This window comes from Stegastes partitus, unplaced genomic scaffold, assembly GCF_000690725.1.
Source record: "Stegastes partitus isolate 25-593 unplaced genomic scaffold, Stegastes_partitus-1.0.2 Scaffold20, whole genome shotgun sequence".
Classification (NCBI taxonomy): Eukaryota; Metazoa; Chordata; class Actinopteri; family Pomacentridae; genus Stegastes; species Stegastes partitus.
Genome location: NW_007577751.1, coordinates 1,174,322 through 1,201,915, shown reverse-complemented (window position 1 = coordinate 1,201,915; position 27,594 = coordinate 1,174,322). Strand labels below are relative to the sequence as shown.

At 41.5% G+C, this 27,594-nt stretch overlaps 1 protein-coding gene across 1 annotated transcript; it reads right to left on the bottom strand.

The window, feature by feature from the left end:
* Positions 1-1,063: 1,063 nt before the first annotated feature.
* LOC103366188 (inactive dipeptidyl peptidase 10) lies at positions 1,064-27,594 on the bottom strand (the record flags this gene model as incomplete). The annotated part of the gene is given in 27 exon segments (XM_074465730.1): positions 1,064-1,281; positions 1,373-1,445; positions 2,051-2,109; positions 2,219-2,318; positions 2,401-2,455; positions 2,549-2,743; positions 2,883-2,949; positions 3,255-3,353; positions 3,629-3,676; positions 3,796-3,914; positions 5,633-5,680; positions 6,488-6,579; positions 7,266-7,370; positions 7,479-7,520; positions 7,911-8,034; positions 8,218-8,315; positions 9,402-9,556; positions 9,664-9,784; positions 10,266-10,347; positions 10,932-10,984; positions 16,214-16,285; positions 19,375-19,469; positions 19,624-19,719; positions 21,158-21,272; positions 27,424-27,478; positions 27,480-27,546; positions 27,549-27,594. Coding segments are annotated over 27 exon segments (2,499 nt in total), but the record flags the coding sequence as incomplete, so codon positions are not given.

Below are 27,594 nucleotides of genomic sequence, written 5' to 3'. Positions count from 1 at the left end.
ACTGCATGCATGGTTGATAGTTTGATGGGCAGGCCCACTAGCTTTGTGGACTGTAACATAATGGCTCAAGAGTTTGTCCAAAGAAATAATTTAATTCTGCAATACACAAGAAAATGCCAAGATGTATCAAAACAGAAACACTGTGCACTTTCAAATACAGTACACAGACACCTATGTCGACGTCCATTCTTGAATTGGAGCTTGTGGTAAATAGTCTCAGTTGCATACTCATTCTTAATCACATAATGCAAATAAAACCAGTGGATAAAGTCCACAAAACGTATTTGGCACATTTAGAATGATCCTTATGCTTCATATAACTTTATTTTTGCTGGGAACACACTGTAAAAAAGACCTAAACTCCACTTTCACAATGGCATCTTTATGATTGTGCAGGGCATGCACAGGCCAATAACCAACAGAGGCAGTTTAAATGGTATTTTAATCCAGTCTGGGATTTGAATCTGTTCCATCAGAGCTGTCCGAAATGTTTTGGTTTCACAAGACTTGAATCTGCCTCATCCTAAAAGGTGGTCCTGGTTTATTCATAAACCTGTATGGAAAACTTCAGGCAATTTATGCAATCATTAAACATGTAAGGCCCAAGTCTTATCATAGCATCAATTAAGTATTTTTTTTAAGTCTACAAGTGCGTTCCCGGCTGTTGGCAGATTTTGCACTTTTAACCCTTATGGGTGATATTTAAAACCTGCAAAACACACAAAATGCAATGTAAACTAATCCACATCATGCAGCCATTACGACATGCATGTTTTAAAATCTTTGTAAACTTTTGGCAGAATCAGTAGCCATCTAGTTCACATCACGTCATGTGAATTCTGTAAACAAACAGAGCCTCGAACATACAATAAAACAGCAGAAATAATTGTGTGCAACACATTATACAGTACATAAATTTTTCCAGAAGTTGCAGGAGGTGATATGATGTGTTTGGTCCCCACTCCTGTGCTCTTGGCCCTGGTAATCCAACCCAAGGTAATGCATAAGATGGCCTACAGTCCTAAGAGAGTCCTTCCAGAAGAAGGGAAGGGGAACTCGGGGCTCAGTCATCTTCCTCCTCTTCATCCTCTACGATATCTATGAGGGCGCTGTGCTTCAGGCAGGTTTGGAGGTAGTTCACCACTGTCCGCTGGAAGTGTTGGATGCTGCGGGGCTCTCTCAGGATGTGGCCTTCATCTGGGTACAGCTGAAGAGAGTAGTTGGCCTCCACCTTCACCAGTCGGCTCAGGAGCTCAGCACTGTGCTGGAAATGTACCCTTGCTTTGGAACACACACAGATGCACAGACATATGTATTATTTAAGAGACATGAATGCAAGAGTCAAGTCTAGATAAACTGAACAAAATCTCACCATCTGCAGTTCCATGTAGAATAAGAAAGTTCTCTTCTTTTAGTTTGTTAACTTCCTCCAGCACTGATGCAGTCTGTAAACATATATCATCACAATGTGAGAGGTTTAAAGGGAACACTTAGCAAATATTAATGCAGTCCATCAGAACACTGCAATAAAGTATCACCACAGATCCAAACAGCTAAGAGCACTTGAAAGAAAAATGCCTTCAAGGCACAGCTGCATGTCTAACAGAATCAAGTCGGCACTGACAGGTGACTCTGTTACCTCAGAATAAGAGCAATAACTAACTGATTAGTAACTGTAATGTGAATTCAGGAACAGTCATGTGTTATATTACTCCATTACAGTGAAAAGTAATTTGATTACTGTAATGCATTACTTTGGAAATCTCTATATTAGTGCCTTCATTGATATAAATGGAATGGACTGCTAAGTATCACCTCTCAGTGTAACAGAACAGCTCTGCAAATTAAAAATACCAAAGTGACCATAAAGTTGAATCAGAACCTCCCTAAAACAGTTTCAACAAAAACAAATACACTTAATGCAAGGTTGTGGGATTACAGTGCATTCGTTTTGGATGATTAACTTGCAGCTGAGTGTATATCCTCTGCAGTTATTGCTGTTAACACATCAAATCCTGAAAAGCTGAGTTCACTAGCGTTAGAACCTCACCGAGTAAGCGTGTTCCTCTTTTGCTGGAAGGCCTAGATACCTCTCTGAGAATGCAGCACCTGAAAACAGTGGATTAATTTTTATTTTATGACACAAACTGCCTCTGAGTTTCGACACAATTTTTATATCCTCATTCAATGAATAGTTAATGACATGATCTCAACTCACTGTAAAGCCTGAAGTCAGTTATTGGTGCCACTGCAGCTGTGCACTGAAACAGCTTATCAGTTGCAGCTAACATTTTGAGCGTTAAATAACCACCAAATGCCTGTAATGAGAAACAGAAAAGTGGTAAAGTGTGCTTCAGCTTTGGAATGAATTAAGCTTTTAAATTTAAAAAATGCTGTAACCTTTCCATAGAGGGCCATCCGGCGATCGTCAATATAAGGCAGTTGCATCAACAGCCTGTGGAAACATCATAAAAGCCCTTCAGTTTTTCAATTAACAGGCTTTATTCTCATATTATATTGCCTTTTATTGTTGCATAACTGCACTGACTCGACAACTCCCAGATAATCTTTGACTCTCAGTGAGCCAAGCTTGCGTGGATCCACAGCGGTGATCTTCTGCCCGCGGCCAACCCCGCTCCTGCCGTCCACCCAGGCCAAGGCCACGCTGTGTGTGCTGGAGAGGACCTGAGGCCAGTCGAGGGCAAATTCCTCCGTCACAGACTGGCTGCCAGGAATGCCGTCACTGTGAGACAAGACGAACAGGATCAGCCCGTGCGTCGATAGTTGTTAAGATCGGAGGAGTTAAGGAAGGGCTAGACGATCATAGGTCGCAGAGCAGGTGACTTTAAAGAGCCCTCAGCTGCTCGGTCAATGACACTTACACAATGATGAGGAGAGGGTGCAGGTTGGCCTCGTAACCCTGAGGTAGAGATAGTTTCAGGTGCAGATCTAAGAAAAGTAAACAGGGCTTGAACTGTCTATAGATGGGTCAGAATTGCTACTACATTTATATCTTGTGCCTGACATACATTTGATCCCCTGAACCACAGAGAATTATCTTTCACTGTGATTTACAATCATTATCTAAGCACCACGTACAATAAATTACTGCTTTGGTTAATACTTAACTGGAGTCCAGACTAAGATATTTGTTATCAGTGTTCCATTGTTATTTCTGCGATAAGACACTGTGAATGAATCCCTGAATGCTACTTAAGGTAAAAGCATACAAAAATGTTTTCTCTTTGATTTACCGTGGTTGTCTGCTGGGAGCGTCCTGAACAACGTCTCAGGGAGACTCTTATCCTCCAGAGCTTTAGACAGAAGGTTGTTGTCTTCCAAAACAACATATCCTGCAAGAATCAAAACACCACTGTGTTATTTTTTTATTCCGAACTTCAAGACAGACACAGTGCAGCATAAGCCTGTGGATCGAATCCTCATCATCTCCATGTAAATCGTTCTGAGAGCCACAGGCAGAGGGCAGTGTTCACAAGTATCTACAGTCTGGTCTACTTGCATGGATTGCTCTCTGCAGGCTGTCAGGGGAAACTGCAGAAACCTGGTGTGTGTGCGCGTGTGTGTATATTATTATACCATTAGTCAGACAAGCAGATGTAACACTCACTGGAGGGGTCCTTTGTACTGTGAACTGTCACTTTAGGGATTCCTGGGCCTGGGGATTTTTTCAAATGACAACATTATAAAACCAACTGTCTGAGTAATGTGGAGCTTTCACATTTATTTCACAAGTCTGAATACATGTCTGGGCGACTGGGTGTCTGTGCGATTTACCGAGGCAGTAGAGAGTGAAGTGGGTTTGATTAGGGCTGAAAAGAGCTTTAAAGAAGCGACACCCGTCTACCAGGTTACAGGAGATGCACTGGCGCTGAAACACTCCGTCCAGGTCCACACTTGGAAAATAACAGAAAAGGCGTTATTGGCTCCACTTGAAAGAAACGGGCCGGTCTGAAGGAGCTTGATTTACTCCAGGATAAGGTCAAATGATAGTTTCTAGAGACAGACCCATTCTGGCAGTTGACTCTTCAGAAACAAATGGGGTTCAATAAGTTTAGACATAAAAGTCATTATATAGATTGCTCTGTTAGGCGTGGAGTTTCTAAATGTCCCTCTCCACTTCGCTGCTTACAAATTTCATACAGAACTAATCACAGACCAAATTTAAACAAACCATCTTCCCTCTTCCTAGCGAACAATCTCCTGAAGCCTAAAGCTGTGTAAGCTAATAAAAAGATATGAAAGCTAGGAGGCTGATGAGGGAACAGACAAGTGTGTTTATTACAGGCGGGACCATCAGTCTCAAGTGACTCAGCTACAGCAACGCATGCCGACCTTGTCCACTGAGATGATAGTTTTCTGTCATAAGTGAGCTCTTGGCTTGATTGGGCTTCACACATCAATGCATTGCTGATTGCTTTATAGGATTTACAGATATTCATGGTTACCAGATGATGCACCCTATTGACATTTCTCCTAATATTCCACGAGTTACATATTCTTGGGTTTAAATGAAACATCTTAACGACTTAACTTTGGTCATCTCCTGATTTATCATTCAGCATAATCCTCAAGCGAAAGGTAAATTAAATACGGTTTATGATCAGATTTCTACAACATTAATGACATTTTAATCAACCTCAGCTGCACATTGACACCACGATGATGACCTGTGCTATGTGTAACTGCACTTTAGGTATCCATAGCAGAATTTTTCCTTGTGAAAACTATATTCTTACAAAATGAAACTATTACTTTACTTGTCAGCAGAAATTACATTTCAATATATCTACAACTTTGATTGTACTTGTTAAATTCTTTAGGAAGTATAAAACAGTTAATTCATGAAAATGTATTTATATAGCACTTTTCAAATAAATCAAATACATCTTATAAAAAAATGTTGTATTCTAAAAATAGATTTTAATGCACACCAAAACAAGAAAACTGAATAAGACAAAATAAGAGATGGACAGTTAAGATAATAAAAGCTGTAGCAGATATCTGATTCTTCATTCCTCCTAGTCCAAATGAACACTGAAGATTCCCTGTTCACGCTTGTCCTTTCAGATATTCACAACGTCATCCTTACCGTAAGAAAAGATGCTATTCGTATGTATTGGTCTCTCAGTTTCTGATATTCACAGTTTCATGCATTTCAATTAAATTCTTAGAGAAAACACTCTCATTTCAGATATCTTCAGCTCAGTTGTTGCTTGTCTTATTTTTAATGTCAGGGATTCAAAGCAAAATAAATAAAAAATTCATGTATCTCATTTTACTATCCAAAATACAGTGTGACAAGTAACAATGTCATTTGTATATCTACAACTGGTTTTAGAAATGCAGTTGTGGATATCAATGACTGAATTATGTCACTGTCACAAATGCACACCGGATATTTGTCAGTCAAGAATCTGAAAGGAAGAATGATGTGTTGGATATCCGATGTGACAGCTGTGGACAGGAGGACTGTCACTGTGGATATTTCAAATGCTCGTTTTGACGAGGAGGAGCTGAATTACAGATATCTACAATACATTTCCACTGGAGCTATTAAATGTTAAAATGACTTACAAGCTTAGGGGCCATTTTTCACACGGAGGTGACGTACCTGTAAAGGTGTCTGCTCTGTCTGGATTCTTCTGTGCTCAGGAAATAACTGAGGACGAGAAAAACAAACCACACATTCACAGCAAGTAACTCGCAGCTTGCTCAAAGCACTGCACATCATACTTGTTTGTCTTAACTTCATCCTAATTATGCCAGATATCAATTATTCATGACAAGAATCTATCTACACTTATTTACATACTTGAGCATGTTAACAAAATCAGCCTCGAATCATTTTACTTCCCGAAGCAGCATTAGGGATGGTGAATTCGGTCCTTTCGATGTGCCTCATGGTATCAGTCATGTTGACTACCCACCTCTGCATAAATACTTTAAGACAGAATTACTTGTCTGGAGGCAGAAAGCAGCATCACCCCAAGGACTGTGGGACTGAAGATAACTGACTAGATTTACAATCGACTTTGCCTGCCTGTCTGCGATGGTCACACCCCAGTAAATCGTTTCATGTGGGGGTTTTGCCCCCAGCAGGATAAAGACAGATTTAAGTAATAATCTGCTCTGGTCAAGTCTAAGTAATCATTTGTTCTCTTCACATTCAGAGTTAAAGTGATTTCCTTTGGCCTTTTAAATAAGTTCAATGCTACATCTTAAAATAGCATTTTTGAAGTTATTTTTAATTATGTCCCTATTGTTCACCGACTGCAGAGTCTGACCTAATCAAGGAATTTGCTCTCCGGCAGCTGACACATCTAGACCTTACTCTCGAGAGATGATCGTTTTAATGATGGCCAATATTCAACTCTACCCCTGCTGCCATTCGTGTCTTCGCAGTAAGAGGCTGAGAGCTGATAAAGGGTGATTTAAGTCAGCTCCACACACTGTGGCTCTCACATACATTTTTCCAGCCTTCTCGTCTAGAGCGCAGAGTGAGGTGACGTCCCAGCTCCCTGATGTCAAGAAGCGAGGAGGGACGGAGGGGATGGCAGGCTGCGTTACACAGAGAAACAGAGATGAAGAGAAATGTAGAAGCAGTCACAGATACAGAGTAAAAATAGGTGCAGCGATACAGTGAGTTTGTGTCAGAGGACAGGCACAAAAATGGAGATAGGTTCATGAAGTTAAACCGAATAAAGACAGTGATGGTTCTGCAAAAGTACTTTTGGATTATTATGTTTATTTTGATGTTGGGACTGAAGTCAGAGAGACACAGGAGAGTTAAAGCAACATACATGAGCACAAAGATGTGGGACTTCTCTACCCAATACATGTCTTTAATTCTTAAATTAAAATGAGAAAAGAAGAAACAGATGTCATTCCCTTCTGCATAGTTCTTTCAAAACAGCACCAGTAAACATTTTTAATTGCCCCGCTTAGGATGAATAAATTGGTGAAATGAATTTCTTCAAAAACGAGAACAGAAAAGGACCAAAAATATTATTAATCAGTGAAATGACTCCTGAGAGAAAATTGTGTTGTGGCAATTGTTTGTAAAATTCGGGAGGAAGTAAAAGCAATCAAATTGCTTTGCTAATTAAAAAGGTGCTGGAGATAGTCAGGAAAAACAGACTTTATCCTCTGTGCTGCTGAGATCTGTAATCACACACAGTTTTTACGTTACATCCTCCATCCCCCAACAGCCATTTTTATAAGAAATTAATTGTTCAAAAACTGACCTGGGCTGTAACACCCGCAACGTGGTGAAACTCTCCCCGAGCGCCTTGTTTTGCCGGCAGGATCGTGTAGAAAACCGAGCCGTCAGCAGAAAACAGTGGCACATCCTGTTGAAGTAAAGTCAGAAGAAAGTCAGGAGTGATAAATAATAATCAGAAAAAACATAGATAACTAATAAATAGCTGTAAACAGATTATGAAACAAGCGATGCATACCTGCCGTTGGTTCTGCATTATGTCCATGGTCATTTTGTGTTTCTGTTGATTTCAATTTCACACAACGTAGAAGAAATTATTAGTCACACTACTTGCAAACCATTTTACATCACCATCCAAAGTGAATTTAAATAGCTATGTATAAATATCACTTATGTTTATTAATTATTAAAAATAGTAGTAATGCTGAACCGAAATCTGAAAGCATTTACAGAAGGACCACAGCAATAAAACACTGCAGTACATCGCTGGAAATTCTTCTCATGCAGCAAATGACCTTAAATATTAATCCAGCCAGCAGAGATTTGGGAGCTTAAGGAAATCAATCCTAACTCCCAACACTGTGTAAATGAAGCACAAATTCTATTAAAGCTGTATACTGCAGCGGAGGCCGCTCAGATTACTAATGTGGAACAAGTGATGTCCGCTCACCTCTGAGCATGCCCCTGTGGTGGCCTCGCACACGCAGAGCACTGATTGGTTCTGAGCTCGGTTCAGCCAACGAACCGCGAGCCGAGTGCTGCTGATCCAAGTCACCATGGAGATGTAGCTGTCTCTGAAGAGGCGATGCAGAAAATGATACACGAGAAAAGTATTGGAAAGTGATGCAAAGGGGGGGAAAAAAAGAACAAGAAGCAGCAAAAGGGAGAAAAATTTGCACGTGCGTAATCATTTCTGACAGGTGGTGTCGGAAGCCTTAAAGGTTTATTCTGTTTTCACATTCACTGAGATGTACTACCTGGCCCTGAGGGAGTCAGGAGGCATCATCTCCAGAGTGTGAGCCGGACCATACAGATTCACCACAAACAGACTGACTGATGGGATACTTGAGCCCGCCTGAGTAGATGCAGGAGAGAAGAAAAAAAAAAAGATCAAATAAACTCATAAACTTATAAAGTCCTTGCAAATCTTTTTAGCCATGCTAGCAGCAAGAGTCTAGTGGCTGCAAAGTTGGTCCATAAATCACCTCGGTTCAGGCTGAGATACAGTCCCTTCAAAAACTATTCAGACGCTTTAGCTGTCATTACAGCTTTGAGTCTTCTTGAGGAAGTTTTTACAGGCTTTGCAAAACTAGAATTGGGCAGCCCTTTCAGCAGCGAAATTAGTTGCTACACAATATTAAATTAAGGGTCTGAATATTTTTACAAAGAAAGAGATTTAGTTTTCGATTTCTAATGCTAATTTTATGGATTTCAAATGAAACGTACAACATAATAAAGTGTGCAAACCTGATGAAGCGACTGCATTTTAATGACTATTTAAATTTTTTAAGGAAATTCGCATTCCTTTCTGGATGAAATGTAAGAAATTAGATTTTTTCCTGCTGCATGGTGGAGCAGTTGGTAGCACTGTTTCCTCACAGCAAGAAGGTCGCAGGTTCACGTCCCGGTGGGGGCACCAGGATCTTTCTGCATGGAGTTTGCATGTTCTCCCCATTCCCATCTCCCCGGGTTCTCCGGCTTCCTCCCACAAGTCCAAAAACATGTTGAGGTTAATTGGTGATTCTAAATTGTCCATAGGTGTGAATGTGAGTGTGCTTGGTTGTCTGTCTCTAAGTGTAGCCCTGTGATAGACTGGTGACCTGTCCAGGGTGTCCCCTGCCTTCGCCCTGAGTCAGCTGGGATAGCCTCCAGCCCCGCCGCGACCCTAGTGAGGATTAAGCGGTGTATAGACAATGGATGGATGGATAGATTTTTCCTTCATTTTTCATCTCAAGGTCATCATTTTAATTTGTTCTACAAAACTAAAGGCATCCCCATCATGTCAAGTTTTGTGCGAAATGATAAACGTTAAAATGCCAACATGCTAAGCTACAATGAACATTACATCTGCTAAACAGCAGCATGTTACCATTGTCATTGTGAGCATGTTAGCGCAGCTTCACAGAGCTGAAAACATGACAGTTTTTTAACTAGTTGTCACCTTTGGGTAGGGGAAGAGCACATTGGATGGGTAGAGACCACCTAAGAAGTGAGGGATTTCCATCACAGGTGTGGCCGAGTTATTGATGCTGAGGTATGCAAGCCGGGCACCATCCATAGACCACCAGTGGGCAGCGTATGTCAAGAGGACCTCCTCTGTATAGAACACAGAAAGTTTGTCTTGTCAAACTCAGAGCATTAACTCTACTTTTCATGATTATTGTTGTAAACCAGCCTGAGTGTGAAGCTGGACCACATCCTACCTTCATAGGTCCAGTCAGAGAGCCCGTTCATCACATTCTGCTCCAGGTCAGCAGATGTGAGGCGCAGTGATTTGCTGGTCACACTGGGCTTGTAGTAGATATCGCCGTCAAACACATAGGCCTGGCATGAGCAGCACAGAAAGACAGCTCCAATCCATTATCAAAGACAGCAAGGTTGCAGACTTCAGAGCTGGCTGCCGGATTTGAGCGGCGGACGCCATCCAAGAATGAATGAATCATTGGCCAACATACACGAGTGAGAGCCAATACATCTTTACTTGCCAGTTAATATGCTGCAGATGAGCACTGACATAGCAGCAAAAGCCAATTACATTACAGCAGAGGTAGATGAATTATATTATGAGTGTAAAACAACCCCATTATAGTAAACTATAGGCACTGCGGCTGGAGTTCATTTCATAATGACATGGTACCATTGATGTTATCATGATGTAAATTATGTCAAATGGATGACGCGTTCATACATAGACGGCATTATTATAGATTGTGAGGGGTGTGAAAATCTGCTTATCGTATTGGCAGTTTGAGCCGATGCAGCTTACAACACATAGATCCGGTAAATGAGTAAGCGCCTCACGTACCAGCTGGTTCCCCTGAGGTCCCCAGGAAGCATACTGTATCACTGCCTTCTCCTTCTCCGGAGGGTTAAGCTCCTGCAGATCCCTGGAACACACACAAAAACCCAGACGTAAGCCCTCCATTAGGGACGTCTGTCCCTTTTGAAGCCCTGTGAGGTCCGTCCATGCCCTGCCCTTGACAGAGTTACTGCACTGTGAGGACAAAAGAGCAAGATGCAGAGAGGGAAAACGAAACAGAGAACGGGGTTGCTTCATGCAAGAGTGCAACATTTTTGTTTCCATATGTCTAGCCACACTTTTATCTTCCTCAGGACAGGCAAACATTTCCCTCTAAGGCAAGCAATGATCAATATTGCAAGTCTTCCTGAAATCCTTTTCGGAATCACTCCTCAGAAGTACCAGGGATCATCCACAGCTACCACAGAGTTGTCCCATTTATAATGCCGATATGAATCTCAAGCAGTGAAATCTGAAGTACAGCACAAACCTTATGTTGGTTTACGGAGCCTGGAAGGAACACTGATGAATGAATGCATGTCTTACAGAAACATGAAGTTCTGAATCAATGAGACACACGTTAGAGGAAGTTTATCAATCCGCAGGTCTGCTTGCATTGGTAACGCTCATGCCCAGTGCAGCCCATGCATTAGCATTCATGATTCCACCTACCCATTAGCCACATTGTAGATAGCATAGGAGGCTGTGAAGGACTGAGAGAACACCTGAAAGAGGTAGAGGATATCATGCACACAGGTGTGCAGCACATAGCTGTAAACACACATATTTTAGTGCTCACACATGCTCCTACACATGTATAAGGAAAGGTAAGTGCAAATGAAACAAATGTTATGAAGGACGCTGCTGAGGTCGACCTTATCATTAAGCAATAAGCGACAGGCGGCTGTGTTTGCATTCTCTGAGCTACTTCTTAAATTGCTGCAAAGCACTGCGTCAAGTGGTCAGTGGTGGTAGAAGTATTCTGATGCTTTACATAAGTACTTAGAAACACCATAACAAGTAAAAAAATGAAAAAAAGTAGTAGTAGAGCAGATTAGTATAGGCAGCAGAATGATGTTAAAGTATGGAAGTAAAAGTCCTGGTTTGCTCCCTATATAATTATATAGCAATAAAGCATCAGTGTATCAGCAGCAAGTTAGTGCTGTAGCTCCTGGAGGTTTGAACTACGTTACACACAGTTTAATATACAGGGGCAGCAGATAAATCTGAAGCGTCGTCGAATGATTAATGGGAGAGGAAACAGAGTTCTGATACACAGATCTGTTTTCAGCTTTCTCCAATCCATGATTTCTTCTTGGATATTGGATCATTTGAACATTTATTGAAATAAAACCATGTGATAAGTTTAGAAGGAAAAAACGCTATCTGGTGAAGCTGTTAACAACTCGTAGACATCTGAAATGTGACTACACACTGCTGTCTCTACAACGCTGGAAGCCAAAAAGATTAGAAAACTTTTATCTACAACATAACAATGTGTTCTATTTTATACACTTGCTATATTATTTAGTGGGCAAAATATTCATCTTCAAACCAACCAGTAAGTGAAACCAAATAAATAAATGTAGATGAGTAGAAAGTAAACTATTTCCCTCTGAAATGTGGTGGAGTGGAAGTGTAAATTAGCATAAAAGTGGAAATACTCAAGTAAAGTACCTCAAAACTGAAAAAACTGACTTCCACCCCTTTGAGTGTTTTATTTTACTAAATTAAACAGATTAATGTTCAGCGCTGCCAGAATCCTTTCACCCAAAACAGCAAGGTCGCTCATACTTTAAGTGTCTATTTATGTGGTTATTATCAGTATTTTAACTTTGCTTGGATTGTTAAAGAGCCAATCACATTTTCCCCGTCTTCATGCTAAACACCTAATTTACACGAGCCATTAAACCACTGGAAGCAATTTCCTCCATATTATGTCACTATTGTGATCACAAGTGAATAACAGTGAGATTGAATAGGAGAGACAACACCACCGACGTGACACGAGAAAGAAAAGTGCAAAAACCAAGACAGACATTTGTATTAAATAGCATCATTACGGCTAATATCCTTCCCACTGAGCTCTATTGTGTCTGGCAGCTGTGTCGCAACCTTGACACAAGCATCAGCAGCTCTGAATAATTAAATTAACATGCTGAAGAAGACCAGAATCAATGAATGTGTGCGTGCGTATTTGTGTGCGTGTTAACCGCCATTGATCAGAGCATTACCTGATGAATTCTAGGTAATACATTGATTTCTACCATTCTGTCTTTTTTCTTTTTTCGACCAAATGGTTGGAAGCAGCGTATTTGCCCACTGGCCTCTGAAAGCTCCAGCCACCTGGAAAAACCAGTCCCTAAAGAAATTAAATGTCACATCCTCTATACAGCACACTTAGCAGTGAAATTGGATTTTTCTACAGTGTTGTTTGTCTGTTGTTCGAAAATGCACGGATAGAGTGACACAGGGTTAAAGCTGCGGGGATAAAGGAGGGGAAATAAATTCTAAGGCTATCTAAATGAAATCGAAATCTGATTGCGGTGTAAAGTCTGAGCATGATGGGGAAATAGTGTGAACAGGACAAGAGCTGTTTTACGGCAGAAAAAGAGCAGCAAGAACAGGCAGAAGAAGGCCAGAACTGGTCAACCACGAAAGGAAACAGTGAGAGAAAGAGATAGAAATAAAAATAAAAGACAAAGTTTTTGTCATTCTTTGAATAATTTACCGATGTTATATATATTTTTCCTGTTTTTTTTAAAAAGTATAAACACTAATAACTAGTAAAATCAAAAGAACAAAATGTGGTAATTTACATAGTGACCAAAACAACAAAAAACAGGCCAACAAAACAGCAATCTGTTCTTTTAAAACGTTTGCATTATATTTACACAGTTTTACTGTATTTAAAGCAGCAAAAATAATTTTCATTATTCCCAAATATTTGCGAATATTAAAGAAAAAGTAAAAATATTTGAAAAAAGGTAAATAATTATTAAACGTCTACCTGTCATGTTCAACTACAGAAAAAAAACAAGTCTGCATCAAGAATCAGTTTTTTTTTTCCAAATAGTAAATTAATAGCAAAGTTTGTGATTTTGAAATGTTTGATCATAAAATTATACTGTTTTACTGTGTGTAAAAACATTAAACACATATTTTTAAAAATGCTTTTACAGTTATTTTTTACTCTTTTTACAGTTTTTGAATGTAACAGTAATCCACTGTTTTTTAAACGATTTTTGTGGAACCCCTAGTGGTGGATGTTTTTTTTTTTACAGTGACGATTTAAAGGGAATATCACTGTTCAAGACCGAAGAGGGCAGCATCGCCGTCAGCACCATGTTCAATCAGCTGTTTATGATTTGTTTAGGAACCCAATGATTTTGCTTGTGATTTACCATTATGGAGCCGTTGGCAGCGGCTGTACGTTATTGTGTTTGTGTGTGTCTGTGTGATGAACAGGCAGACAGAGTGAGAGCATCTGTCTTGGAGAGGCAGAGTGAATTCTAATGTGGCTGCCAGTAACATATCATAAATCCTGCAGATCGCTCTGCTTGTCACCCCCCCAACACACACACTTTTACTACCCACCCCCTCCATGCTGCCAAAATGGGGGGTGGGGGCACAACACACAGATTAAACACTCAGAAGACAGCGCGGGATAATGTGACAAAGGATATGTATAGAGATTACAAGAGCCTTTGCATGAGCACAGATACTGGGATCTATTGTACAACGTGAAATTCACAATGCAGAGATAATAGCATGCTTCCTTCTCAACATTGTTCACAGACGCTTCTTAGCCGCTGCACAATGCGCTGCCTTTGATACGGGCACCCATCATCGTTTGCTGCAGAGTGCGGACACAACTCCCCTGGCATTTTATTTGTCCCTAAACTACACCGTCTTGGCAGGCGCTGGCTCGTTTGCCTCTGCTCATCAGTCCCGCTCAACTATCTCGCCATCACTCATTCGGAAATATGCTCTCTTTGTTGCTTTGCTCACAACACAAACTCTAAGGCAAACCTGCTTAATTCAAACAGGCTTTAAGGAAAGGCATTTCCCTGTAGGAAATCTGCTTTCTCTTGTTCCTTTGTGGCAAAATCCCTAACTCACTTCTATGTATACCCTCTTATCAAAATCCATTTATTTTCACCCACCAGGCACAACTCCCCCCCACAACAAAACCTCCTGAGCTAATACAAAATCCTGAGAAGGCTTTTAACTTTACACATAGCCTGCTCATCCATTTCTCTCCACTGCAGCTCTCTCGTTTCCAGCATCTCTGACATTCTTTGATAATCATTCTGATTGATTTTAACTGGGCAGTGTATCTGAGGGCAAACGGTGCATATCCCATTTCTCAACCCCCTCCATCGTGAGTGTCTTTCCCCCGCTGCTTTCTGTTTTCCTCTTGCATTCTCAGCCACTCTCAGCAGCGTGCCGCTCCTCTTCCGAACAGCAAAGCTGGTGCCTGGCGCAAACTGCCTCAGTCAGCACAAATCCCCCCAGAGATAGACAGAAAAAAAGTGAGTGAGAGTGAGGAAGATGAAGCAGGAGAGCGAAGGAGGCAGCTTGAAAGAAGGGGAGAACGGAGGAACAACCCCCTCACGCACACAAATTGCCAGCCGTGCACACACACGAATATCCATTTCTAAATAAACAAATGATGCCAGGTGGTATCCCCACTGGCTCAGGTTTCCTTGAGTGTGCACACGCTCCGAGCATACAGATGAGACCGGACAATTCATGCTGATATCAAAGAAAGTATGCTAATGACACAGTATAATTGAACCAAAGCAACCCACAAACTGGGCAGAGATCTGAGCCCCTTTCTCTACAGAGATATCTGAAGCCTGATTGAATACATGCTAACCGCTCAATAATTCAGTTAGAATGGATGCACCATGTGTGACGAATGCTGTAACACAGCAACAGGCTCATTCGTTCCCCCCCCACACAGAGATATGATACGCAGTGATTAGAGCAAAAGCAGGTCTCTGAAGGAAAGCCAGAGAGATAGAAGAGACTGAAAGGCTGAACAAATGAGAGTGAAAGAGAGCAGCAAAATCTGCTTCCACGTTTTTAATAAAAATGTGGGTGCAAATGTGCTGAGGACCTTCATTTCGTCCTAATTCTGTTTTCTCCCCTCGCCGATTACTTGCACATTACACAGCCTGCCTGCCCTTTGAGGAGAGAGAGAGAGTCAACTATTTATTAACGGTGCGGGTATTTACAGAGCGAGACGGCTGGTGGGAGGGTGGAGGAACTGAGCGGTGTGGCGTTAAGGCAAAGTGAGCGAAAGATCTGTGTTTCGTCTACCTCGGCGATTATCTGAAACCACCTGCGATTGTGATTCCCGTCAGCTCCTCATTAAAATTCCCCCCCGAAACTGGCAGGGCGATTTCATTACTGCAGCTCCAACTTTACCTCTCCATCTCCTTGATCTCCCCTTCCCCCCTTTTGCACCTTACCGCAATCCGCTTCACAGTGATCACTCATTCTAAACTTTCCTCAACCTCCTCCCCAACCCCCCCATGCGCACCTTCCGCCATCAGCCAGTTTAAATATTCAACTCCTCATATGGTATCCCAGTCGTTTGGCGGGCGGTGTTATAGAGGTAAAGACTGCTGCAGTGGCAGAAATGAGCTCACACACACACACACACACACACACACACACATATACATACACACACACACCTTCTCCTCCATGTTCTTGCTCCCTCTCTCCGTTGCTTTATTGAGGTTCTGATCAGAATGCACGTCACTGTCGTTTCACAGCCACTAGTGGCCTGTCGGGCATGTGGAGGAGGTTTGTGAGCCGTAATAGCTGCTCTTTGATATTAGTGGATAATTTATGGCCCTGGATTTTTTTCTGGGGGTAAAATGCTTGACGCTGCTGTCAAGAGCAAATGTGAGCCAACTTGACATTCAGAGAAAACTTACCGGTCGAATGTTGTACGCCAACAGGACAAACCTCTTGTCTGCAGACACGTGGAATTTAGTCATGGTCAGATCCTGCAGAAAAAGAAAAAAAAAATCATGTTGTCAGAAACATTCTATTTGCGAGGGTCAATCCCTGTCTCATTCTCCTGCTTTGCACGTTCTTTATAAGGCGCTCTACCTGTCAGTTAGGCTGCGTTTCTTCTCATTTCTATGCCGATGATGTCTGGCTTTACGTTTTTTTTGTTTGTGATATCTGACTGGCAAATGTGGCCATTTTACATTCCTGTTAGAGTGAAGGAGGAGTTAGTGTATCCTTAGTGTCACTTAGCCAGACCATTCTGCTATAGGTGGAAAAATGCTCGAGCTTGTTTGGATTTCTTTATACCAATCACAATCTTCTCGGGCAGAGCTAAGCGAAGGATGCGGCTTTGGAGTTCCCTCAATGTAGTGACAGGTGGAATTGTTTTGGTGGAACATTTGCAGGCAGAAAGACAATCACTGTGATTAAAATGGATAATCCACAGAAAAAAAGCTAGCAGGGCTGTCTTACTGCACGATCCAAATCCTCTGCAAAACTTGAAATTTTCAGTGTGGCAGGTTGCTGCCTGCCGGTTGTTGCTGAGGGGGACGAATTTGGCTGAAATGAGCTGCGAATGGTAGGCTTACACCCGCAGCCTCCATCCAGCAAGTCAAACTGGTGTGTCCTAATCTTAATAATTATTAATGTGATTCCAAATGAAGTGGAACACACTCAAGTTCAAGATTAGGCATCAATATTATTCCTTTGTTTTGTACAAATAGGAAAGAGAAGCATTTTGTAATAAACATACTGAAAAGGGTTTTCTGACATATTTGGAGTATAACAGGAGCTGACTGAAACAGAACAGAATATGGTGTTGTAAAGGGTTAGTGTTTGGAAAATGTACTTTTCCCACTGTCTCTGGTGATGTTGAGTTGAGTCCTCACGTTTAATGGATTCCTGCAGTTAAATAACAAAACAAAACTGAAGGTCTTTTCTTTGCCCCTGACACAGAATTGTGCAGCAAGACACAGAAAGCTGAGTTTTTCGTGCACAAGTGGCTAAATGTATTCCTTTTTCAAGGTGAACAATATAAATCTATTTTTTACTTTTTCTCTAAATCAGAAAAGAAGAGCATTAGAATGTTGTGTATATTTCTGTTCAGTGTATTAACCCACACAGTATAAACATTTTAATCAAAGATAATGAATCTATTTAGGTCCTCGGAGAGGTCAATAAAAGAAAATTAACCTCAGAATACAGCCAAAATTGACCATAAATGGAGCATTATGGTTGGCTAACTATTGAATTTGTCGCAGCTGTTCATTGCAGCAATGTTTCGGTGTAGCTGCCTTATTGGTCAGGGGGAAGCCGCACCCCGGAATGCATGGATATCTGTTGAGTGGGGTCGAACGATTAATCGAAATACTACCAAAATCTCAAAATGGATACATGCATTGTGAAAACTACAGGAGCTAACCAATATAAAGGACACAGGCCTGTCATTAAAAAAATCACAATCTTCATATTTCTATTTTTTCCAGTGGAGAAGAATTGGAAATATTACCACTCCCACTGCAATTGTGACTCATATCGCAATGTTAAAATAATCACAATATGATTTTTTTGGGCATATATTTTAGCCATACTGTGGAGGCTGAAAGTCTCTCTACAATAAGAATCATTATCACTCAGTGAACTGATTTTCAAACACTTTGGCTTGTTACAAATGCCACACATGTATATTTGGTTAAATGAAAAATGCTTCATCTTATGTAGACAGTAGTAATTCAGTAACATTGTGTTTAATTTTTTTCTGCATGTGATGTCATTTTGTTCCTAATTTTTTTTGTTAAATAAATGCTAATTTATATTAATTTATATTTTAAGACACACAACAACAACTCTGTGCAGTTTGCTTTTGTTGCTAGAGTTTAAGGACATGTGTTAACTGTTACTGTATGTCACATAATGCCATACAGTAACATAGCACATTGACAGCTATCATTTTCAGCATCTTACTGACATACTCGTTAAATGAAAATATGACCTCGGCACTACAGAGGTACTACATGAGGTACTTGGAATCCTCGTTGGAGAAAGAATCAAACTGCACTCCTCCCAAAGCTCAGACATATAATTTGTTTTTGACAATTTTAATGCATTTATTTTTGTTAAAGCCAAGAAGCAGTGGCATAAAATGATGATTTAGTTCAAAATTTTTGCTGCACATTTACACACTCAAACTCTACAGTGTTCTTATCACCCTGTCGACTGCTCTGTAATGCAATTCCTCTCAAATTTATGACAGAATTACTAATTACAAGGCAGTCTGGCTCCATTATGTATAAGTGAGTGGCCCATATACAGTCGATCCACGAAGGTCATCAGAACAAGCACTCCTGCCCAGCGTTTAAGACTCGCAGTGATCTAAGCTTTGCTGCCTTGGAATTTATTAAACCCTTATTTCTTCTTACTATTTGACCATTTTTTCTCAAGTTTGATTTACGCATTCAGTCTTTTTTCGCAGCTCTGACGCCCTTTGTAACATTGGATTCGCAAAGTGATATGGATTGTGTTTTACTTACTTACTGTGCATCTTAATCTCAAAGGATGACACTATATTTAGGTAAAATAGTCTCCGCAGGTAATTTATTTAGGGAAATCCCCTGTGCTTCTTGGCGTTCATACAAGAAGATATCTTTTCTTTTTTTCTGGAACTGGAAACAGTAGCAGAGATGACAAACCATATCACAGCACCAAGGAGAGACTTCTCAACCTGACAACACAACCCTGCTTTAAGCTCCTCGGCGATGACCCATATAAGTCTGTCAGTGTCGCGCAGAGGCGGTGTTCAAAATGATGCCCTTGCTTGGAAAATTCTCTTTGAAGGCACATGTTGAGGGCTCACAGAGCAGCCAGATTGGGGGGGAAATGAGCCGATACTGTCACTCTGCCAAGTCTTTTTTTTGTGGGATGTGAAACAGGGGGACTGTACAGCTTCTCTGTCTCTCTCTCTCTCTCAATCTAGAAGCACCTCCTTCTCTGTTCGCCCATCAATTTGTCCAGCTGTCTGTGGATATGAGTTGGTCAATACTGAAATCTGTCCCCGGTGCTCATAAGCTGCGTTGCTGTTACTCACCAGGGAGCTGTTGTCCAGCAGAGTTGCGGTTAGGTTGTTGGTGAGGCTGAAAGACAGGACATGCCCCTCTCTGGTGCGCAGAGCCACTTCGTTTTCTGACATTTTTTTAAGACAGTTCAGGGAGGAGGTTGTTAGAGGTATTAGAGTGAATACTTAAATGCAGTTTCAGGTGACGCTAAAGGGTTGTTAAGCTGCCATGAGCACTTTGTCAATCAGGAGTAAATTACAAGTCCGAACACGGATCCTTACCGTTCAGCCACGCCACGCAGGGGTCATGAACTTTGAACTCCTCCCTCTCCAGATCCTCCATGGTGAGATGGGAACGGAGTAACAAGTGAGACTCGTCTTTAAAAGCAGAGAAAAAGAGTTAACCAGTAGATCAGGAACGCTCCTTTTGTTTACAGAAATGCAAAATCTGAGCATTTTTGCAGCTTGGCCTACATTTCTGTTTCATCCTGTATGAATTCATCATACATGCAGCTCTGTAACATTTTCAGCAACTGCAAGATGCCTGCCCATGTTATATCTCCCCTTAAGCAAAAAGCAGTTTGGAAGATATGTTTTTGGTGGAGAGTTAGATGGCAGGACTTATCGTATATGCATATGCATGCTGAAAGATTTTAGAGATGTAGGTCATTTTTCAGAATACAGTTGGCTTTGATGCCAATGAAGCTGTTTCATTATCACAATACTGCTGGTGCATTTGAATCTGTGGATTTTTAGTCCTAAGTTGCTGTAAAAGAATATTATTTATGATAGTTAATCCACAGCAGAGGCTTTAAGCATTAACTTTATAGTTATTTACCCAATGAATGTAAACGGTTTTGGGGTACAGTAATGTTTGTTCCTATATAGAGTTTTAAATTTCTGACTTTCTGTAAGTTGATGTTAATTATCATTAAGTAGAATAATATTCTATTTGACTATTCTATGCTTTGTGGGGAATGTGATTGGTTATGGAGTTACACCAATGTCCTGTTTAAGAAAAAACTATTTGCCCCATGAAGATCTAGCACCAAAACATCAAAAAATGAATAGATTTTTGCATGTTTGCCAGTGTGCGGGAACTTCTTAAAATGCCCACCGTCCACTACACACCTGCCTCATAAAACAGATGTGCGAAGAGTTCCTTTGTCTTCTGTTAAAGCTGATACCGATCTCCAATCAGTCCTTTAGATGAAAGGCTGCAGCCTGCAGTTAGTTAACTTAGCTAAAGATTGGAGGCAGGGCTCAACAATAACAAAATCCATCTACCAGCACCTTCTCTATAGCTCATTAATTAGCACATTATCTCTTGTTTGTTTAATCTGTACTAAAACCAAATTGTAAAACCAAGAAGTCACTGTTTTATGATTCTCCCCTGGTTGCCTGGCAACTGCTCGGAGCCAAGGAATAGTCACAGAGATCATAACCCCATAAAATGGTAAGTTGTTGGATTTGCACTGTGGTTTTTGTACAGATTGCACAAAGAGGATAAAAAGTGTTCATTAGTAAAGCTAGGAAGAGGATTTTGTTGTATCTGGAAAGAGCCTGGTTCGCTGTTTCCCCCTGTTTCCAGTCTTTGTGCTAAGCTACTAGACTGTAGCTTCATATATACACCCTACAGACATTAGAGCTGTATCGATTTTCTCCTCTAACTCACCACCAGAAAGCAAATCTCCCAAAATGTCAAACTATTCCTTTAGTTTCCCACATCACAACTCCTCCATGCTTTGATGTGTTTTCTCCCCTCCAGCTCTTTGCGCCCTCCTTGTCCTTTCTTTCTCTTCTTCCACGTTCTTACCAGGCGTGAGGAGGATGACGGAGAGAATAACCAGAGACATAACAGCCAGGATCACCACCATGGCAATCCCGATGCCCTTCCAGTTCCGCGGGGGACCATCTGAACTCCCCAGGTCCTGACATTGAAGAGAACATAAACACACAAACACAGTGATCGGCGCGAGCACAGCCAATGAGGAGGACATTAGTGCAGCTTCATTTCCACAGACTCACAGAAATATCTCCCTCACAGGCATATCAGTACAGCAGGCCACTGGGGGACTGAGACCAGCCTTCAGCATCACAGAGACCTCGCTGGATTACACTAATTTTCCATTTAAGAACTGCGTAAAATTGTGGCATACGAGGGGCTCTGTCTTTAATTGCGGCAAGAATTTCGGCCGCCCCATCATTTTTCTCCGCCCTCGCCTCATTTCACCTGTTACGTGACTGATGGGCCATGTGGTACTGCCAAAACAGAAGGGAAAGCCTAAAACTGTAGTGTGCGTTTATACAGAAAGCTCCATCTTCAAAGTAGCATCAAGATTTACTCAGCAGCTCTGGATGAGATTGTTAACAAGGCAATAAAAAACAAAGCAGAAGATGGGACTATATAGACATAAGATGAATTACAGCCGGTGCCACAGTTACCAGGAGAGAAAAACTTTGGGTTTCCACTCAAGTCCTTGTACATCCTCAGAATGCAATCAAGGGGAACTGATGGAATAAGCCTGCATCGGTATCAGTCACAATTAAACACAATTGCGTGCCGTTCCCAGGCTGTGCTCTGCTCCCTCATAATGAGTGGCTGGCACTGCTGGAGCCACACGCCTGCTGGAGTGTGAGAGTTCAGTCGCAGAGCAGCCATAAAACTCAGCCTTCATAATGGCTGCCCACCCCTTTGGCCTAACCCTCAAAACCTCACCGGGCCCGATCACCTTCCTCCAGGCCTTGGAGAGGCGGGCAGCGGAAAAAGGGCATACACGCGCTCCACTTCGTCAACAGATTGCAGCTCTTCCGTACTCCCTGGGTGACACCAGCTGTCCTTGATTCTGCGCTATTGGCCGTGTTTTTTACTCCACAGCCATACACTTCTTTACCTCCCTTCACCATCTGACTCAAAGTTCCCTGGCACCGGAGTGTATTAAAGTGCTGGAAAGGGAAAATGTACTTACATAACTGGAGTCAAGATGTCTAAAACCCCATTTTAGAAAAGGGAAACATGGGTAATTCTGCAGGAAGTGAAGATTAAAGACTATTGCAGTGAAACCAGGAGCAGCAGGGTTTCTCAATTTCTTTATACTACTATGTGCATCTATTTTTATTTTGCCGTGGTTTTGATACAGATTTTTTTTTTTAAATTGTATCAATTTCAAGAACATTTCACATGTTTTCATTTCTTGATGTAAGGGAGCAGGTGTACTTTATCCCCGAGATGACTGCAAGACATACAAGGTCCGCCAGAACAGAACTCCTGCCAAGGTCTCATCTTTAATAGATCTTCTTGGCTGCAGTATCATAACAAATTAAAAAGCACTACAAGTTGCACCTGCAGGGACAACTTTTAAGTGATGTTTGAACTTTCAATGCAGGCCAGAGCTGGGTGATTGATGTCCGAGGCTGTGTATCTACTGGCCTTTCTAACACTCAGTTTTATCTCATTCTCCTGTCCTCTCGGTGCACAGTTCTCAGGGAACCACCATTATGCTTCTATCAGATAAAATAACCTGCAGGCTACAGTCAGCACTGAACCACCATGCACCTTTAGCACTTCCAATTACAAGTTTGAAAAACAGAGAATTTTGAATAGTGCTTCCTAAACAGAGGGCAACAGTGAAGCGGTGAGCACTGTGCCCACAGCAAGAAAAAACCTGGGGACGGTTTGAACCTATTGGTTGGTTGGATTTCTCTCTTTCTGTGTAGAGTTTGCATGTTCTCCCTGTGCCTGCATGGCGCTCCAGCTTCCTCCCACAGTCCAAAGAGATGCATGGTAGGTTAACCGATGAGTCTAAATTGGCCTCAGATGTGAATGGGCATGAATGGTTGTCTGGCTTTGAGTTAGCCCTGTGATGAAGCGAGTGGTGGAGGGGTGGGAAAAGAGAGCGGCAAGGACTTTATGAATCCACGCATTCCAGAGGAAGCAATTGTGTAGTTACATCTAAGCCATCTTAAGGCAGGAAGCACATATATTCTAGGAGGAACCTTATAAATATGTAACACTGTAACACAGAGATGAGTTTTTAGGGGTTAAATCTACAACCGCAGAGGGACTTAAGCATACCAAACTGGCTTATGCTGGAAAAAAAATTGCAATCCATGATTAATGATGGTTGTGTATTATGAGCTTATCATAAAACTTATTATAAAGTAAAATTACATTGTGATTCCAGGATCTCATAGTGGGAGGAGACACTAAATGTGTCACTTGACTGATTCCAGTACACAGTGTTTTCATTTGCAAGTCCTCGCTGCAATTATTTGAGCAACGTGAGACCAAAGATCCTCCTAACGAGATGCACAGCTCCTATCATTCCCCCGAGCCGAGACACCAGGCTACACTTCCAATTAAGGTCACATCATTGTTAAGACAGACAGAGAGAATCCCACACTTGGGCGAATAAGGAGTTTTGTCACACTGGCAAATGAGGTGCAGATGCGCTGAGCAGAGTCCCCAGAGTGAACACTGGAGGAGCTGTTAGTGCCGACTGGCTGCTGGTCACAATGCATGTGGGGGAATCTAATGCAGAGCAAACTGCTGCCTGGGTTCTGTGACAGACCAGGTTTATCTCAGTCAGCATCCTGATGGACAAGCAAAGATATCTCCGAGCAGGTTTTCTGCTGAGCCAAGTTCAAAAAATGAAGCGCACATAGACCTTCCTCAGTGATCCATGTTTTTTTTTTTTATTCAGCCTGCGTGATCCCACAGGACTTAGATGAGGTGTCAGTCAAACAGCAAAGGGTACGAGGATGCAAATCAAAGGTCTTTATGTTTATGGATAACTCTCGTGAAGAGATCCCCCTGAGAGGATTTTTTGGCAAACCATGCAGAACTGAGAAAGCTCTTACATTCGCCAGCGGAGCCGAGGGATTTTCACTCAACTAAATGAGAGAATCGATAAGGTGTACAGTTGTACAGAGTGCAGGGTGAAACAATTAATAGTGGGAATATAGCCATGAAGGAGACTTTTAGATAGAAACTCTGTTGAACACTGTTTCTTGCACAGTATTACACCTCTCAGTGGAATACCACCTTTTTTTACCATTTCAACTTAAAATTTCAGACTGGATCTATTTATTAAACCCCACACAAACTGATTCCAATTAACTGGCTCCTTTTTTCTCAAAGCACTGCACAGGAAATCAAACAATCCCAACTGTATTGATTGAGTTTGAACACTAAAAAAAGCAAGTCACACCAAACACAATTACTCAATCTGCACAGCATGTACCACAAGTAGGTTGCGCAGAATCCAGGCGGTGCTTAGAATTCATAAATTAGGCTCGGGAGACCTCCTTAACTCCATCTTCTGTGTCTTTGAGGCATCCGACAATAAATCACATGCAGAGAAATGAGGGAACCAAAGCAGGCTGTTCGGGGATTCTGGTTTTGGATTTGCATAACTCTAACCCCCTTTAACATCGGCCGATAATGTTTATCACACAAATGACATCGGCAGAGACATCAATGAGAATGACTACAAACATTAAAAAGGGGGGAGATCTACTGGCAGACACATACAGCCCTCAATATAACCTATAGGCTCCCGATTTTAAAGATTCACTGTAATTGCTCACAAGGGAAACTATAGATTAGCAAGTAACCCACGTATGTATTACGTTGTCAATATTTCTCACTGCCTCATTAAAAATGAAGGTCATCATTAGAGCGGACTGTAACTTTGGCACGGTCAGAATAAATGGTGGCCCAACTGCTGTAGTAATGAGATACTACAGCTCAGTATTGATTCATATCCAGGCTATCTTTCACCACATCCAGAAGAATTTCTGTGCTCCTACTCACTGCACCAGTATTTCTCCCTTTATGTTTCTAATCTTAAAAAAAAAGAAAACAGTAGGTGGTACAAACGCCATAAGGGACTAACTGGGCAGATTTTTTTTTTTTGCCCTGGAGGCTATTGCCAGACAATGCAGCAAAAGCCTTAGTGAAATGAAAGAGCAACTGCTTTAGCCTCTGCTGCTGCAAGGCTGCCCTATCTTCCTTTCATGCTCCCCATCACACGCAACAAATTTACTGTACAAAAGGGTCCTGTACGAGGGAGCTTTTCCACAGCATGTCCAGCCACTCAAAGTGGCTGAGTTCCTGCCTTAGGAAATAAGCAGCATCAGGAAAACACACGTGGGAGAGCTTCGGGTGGCATGATATAAAGTTAGAGTAAAATATGGGGAAGCAAATGCCATTTTTCATCATGCTCAGACTCTACATTGATACTCCACCAGCAAATAATATGCGTATAATATGCTCGCTCGAAGAATTCACTGTGCCAGAGTGTCAATTTAGCAGTGTGAATATTAAAACAATATTGCATATGAAAAAAACTATTTAAACCACTGTTTCTTTTCTTCCTCAATGCCAGGGATTAACTGAACCAGAACCAAAGCATTATGCTTTTCTGGCATGTAATTGTGGTATTGCTTTCTTAGTTGGTTGTGGCAATAAGTGGCATCTCAAAGCATTTAAAGTGATTCTGCATTCCACTTTGCATCTTCTACACGTCTAATATTATTACAAACAAAATACAACACTGGTAGCAACCACGGTCTCTAAGCACTAACTGAGACAACATACTTTTTCTTTATCTGAACCGAGGGTCAAAAAAACAGAGGGGGCCCTACACTGCACAGAATGTAGATTGTAGTTTTGTGATAATGAGCTAAATAAAATTCAACTTGACTTGACGCACAAGTGAACCCAGTGAAGCAGCAATAAAGCCTCTTATTGAAAATGAGCAAATAGGACTTGTCTTGTAATTGCCTTACAGTGTAAAGCAAATTGATTACACTGTGGCATGTGACGTTGCGACATTTGCAGGTATAATGAATCTTCTATGAGCCTCACAGGCTTGTGTGGCCCTTTCAAGGAGACAATAGTGCTGCAGGATAATCACACAGATCCTTTTAGACAAGTTTCCTCAAGATTTCATCACATCATCGTGAAAGTAAAAGACCTAACGACGAGGGGGTCACTGAATGTCAAACATTGTTATGCTCAAAGCACAATTCAATTAGTCCTAATTTAACTGCTTAATCTAGTCTCTCCAACACTTTCTCCTCCAGGATCGCATGATTGAAACTCTTTCCCAAGAAGGCTGACAGTTTGATATGTCAATTATGTGACTTGACAAGGGTTGAAATTGTTGCAGTGCACTGAAGAGAAAGAAAAGCGCCAGAGTTAAAAAAATAAATAAATAAAAAAATACAATAAAAATCTGGGCAGTGACTGATTAAGCAGGGGAAAGTTTTGCATGGTTGCTATGACCCATAAATCTGATTAAAATAAAAGTGTGATGATTAATCTGATGCAAGACTGTACCACTATCTGTAAGATTACATCAATCCATCACAGAAATTCAAGCGGAGCAACATATTAATAAATCTTGTGTAAAATGCAGCGACTGTACAGCAGTTCTTATTCATGCAACATTTGAAAATAAGCATGTGCTCAAGCTGGCATAAAAATAGAGGCAAAAAGACATTCAGCTGAACAGAAGATCTGTGTTAAATCACAATTTAGACAGCCCTGTGGATATTTAACTATCAGCATGTGTCACCACCAGTAAGGGCTGTAGATGGAGGTTCATAATCTCTGCTCATTTACAATACACCTATGCAGCAGAGGGCTAATCAATCATACAGTGCAGGCAGCCCCTTTGTCACTGTGTAGGTTCATGCTGGAGGGGACAGCAAGCTGGGACAAATTCTCAAATCTGAACACTGGGAGAGGAGAGGGAGGGGGGAAATGAGCTTTGTTACTGGTGCAAATGGTATGCAGCAAAAGTGTGCATGGGACAAAAAGAAGCAGAAATGTAAAGAGTGATCAAGACTGGACGTCGAGTTAGTTCAAGCTGCACCGCAGTGCACTGAGTCAAGCCCGTCCAGGAGAGAGGTATTGACGAGGCAAAGTGTGAATGGGCGAACAGACTAAAACACCAAATCGGAAAACCCCCCTCACACCTCACACGGATAATACACATCTGCTCTGAATCTGAGAAAAAAAAGAAAAAAAAGTAGGGATGAAACAATGAAAAAATAAATAAAAATAACACATACCAGCTCCGTGGTCATGTTTTGTTGAGTTGTGGCAATCATGGTAATCCGCAACAAGCTGTGCTGCCTGTGTAGCTTCAGAAGCCGCCGAGCAGCTGCACTGTTGTCTTGCGGAGCTTTTTCTGCTGCTCTGCTTCTTGCAAGTTTGTCCTCAGTGGGCTGGACGCTCTCTCT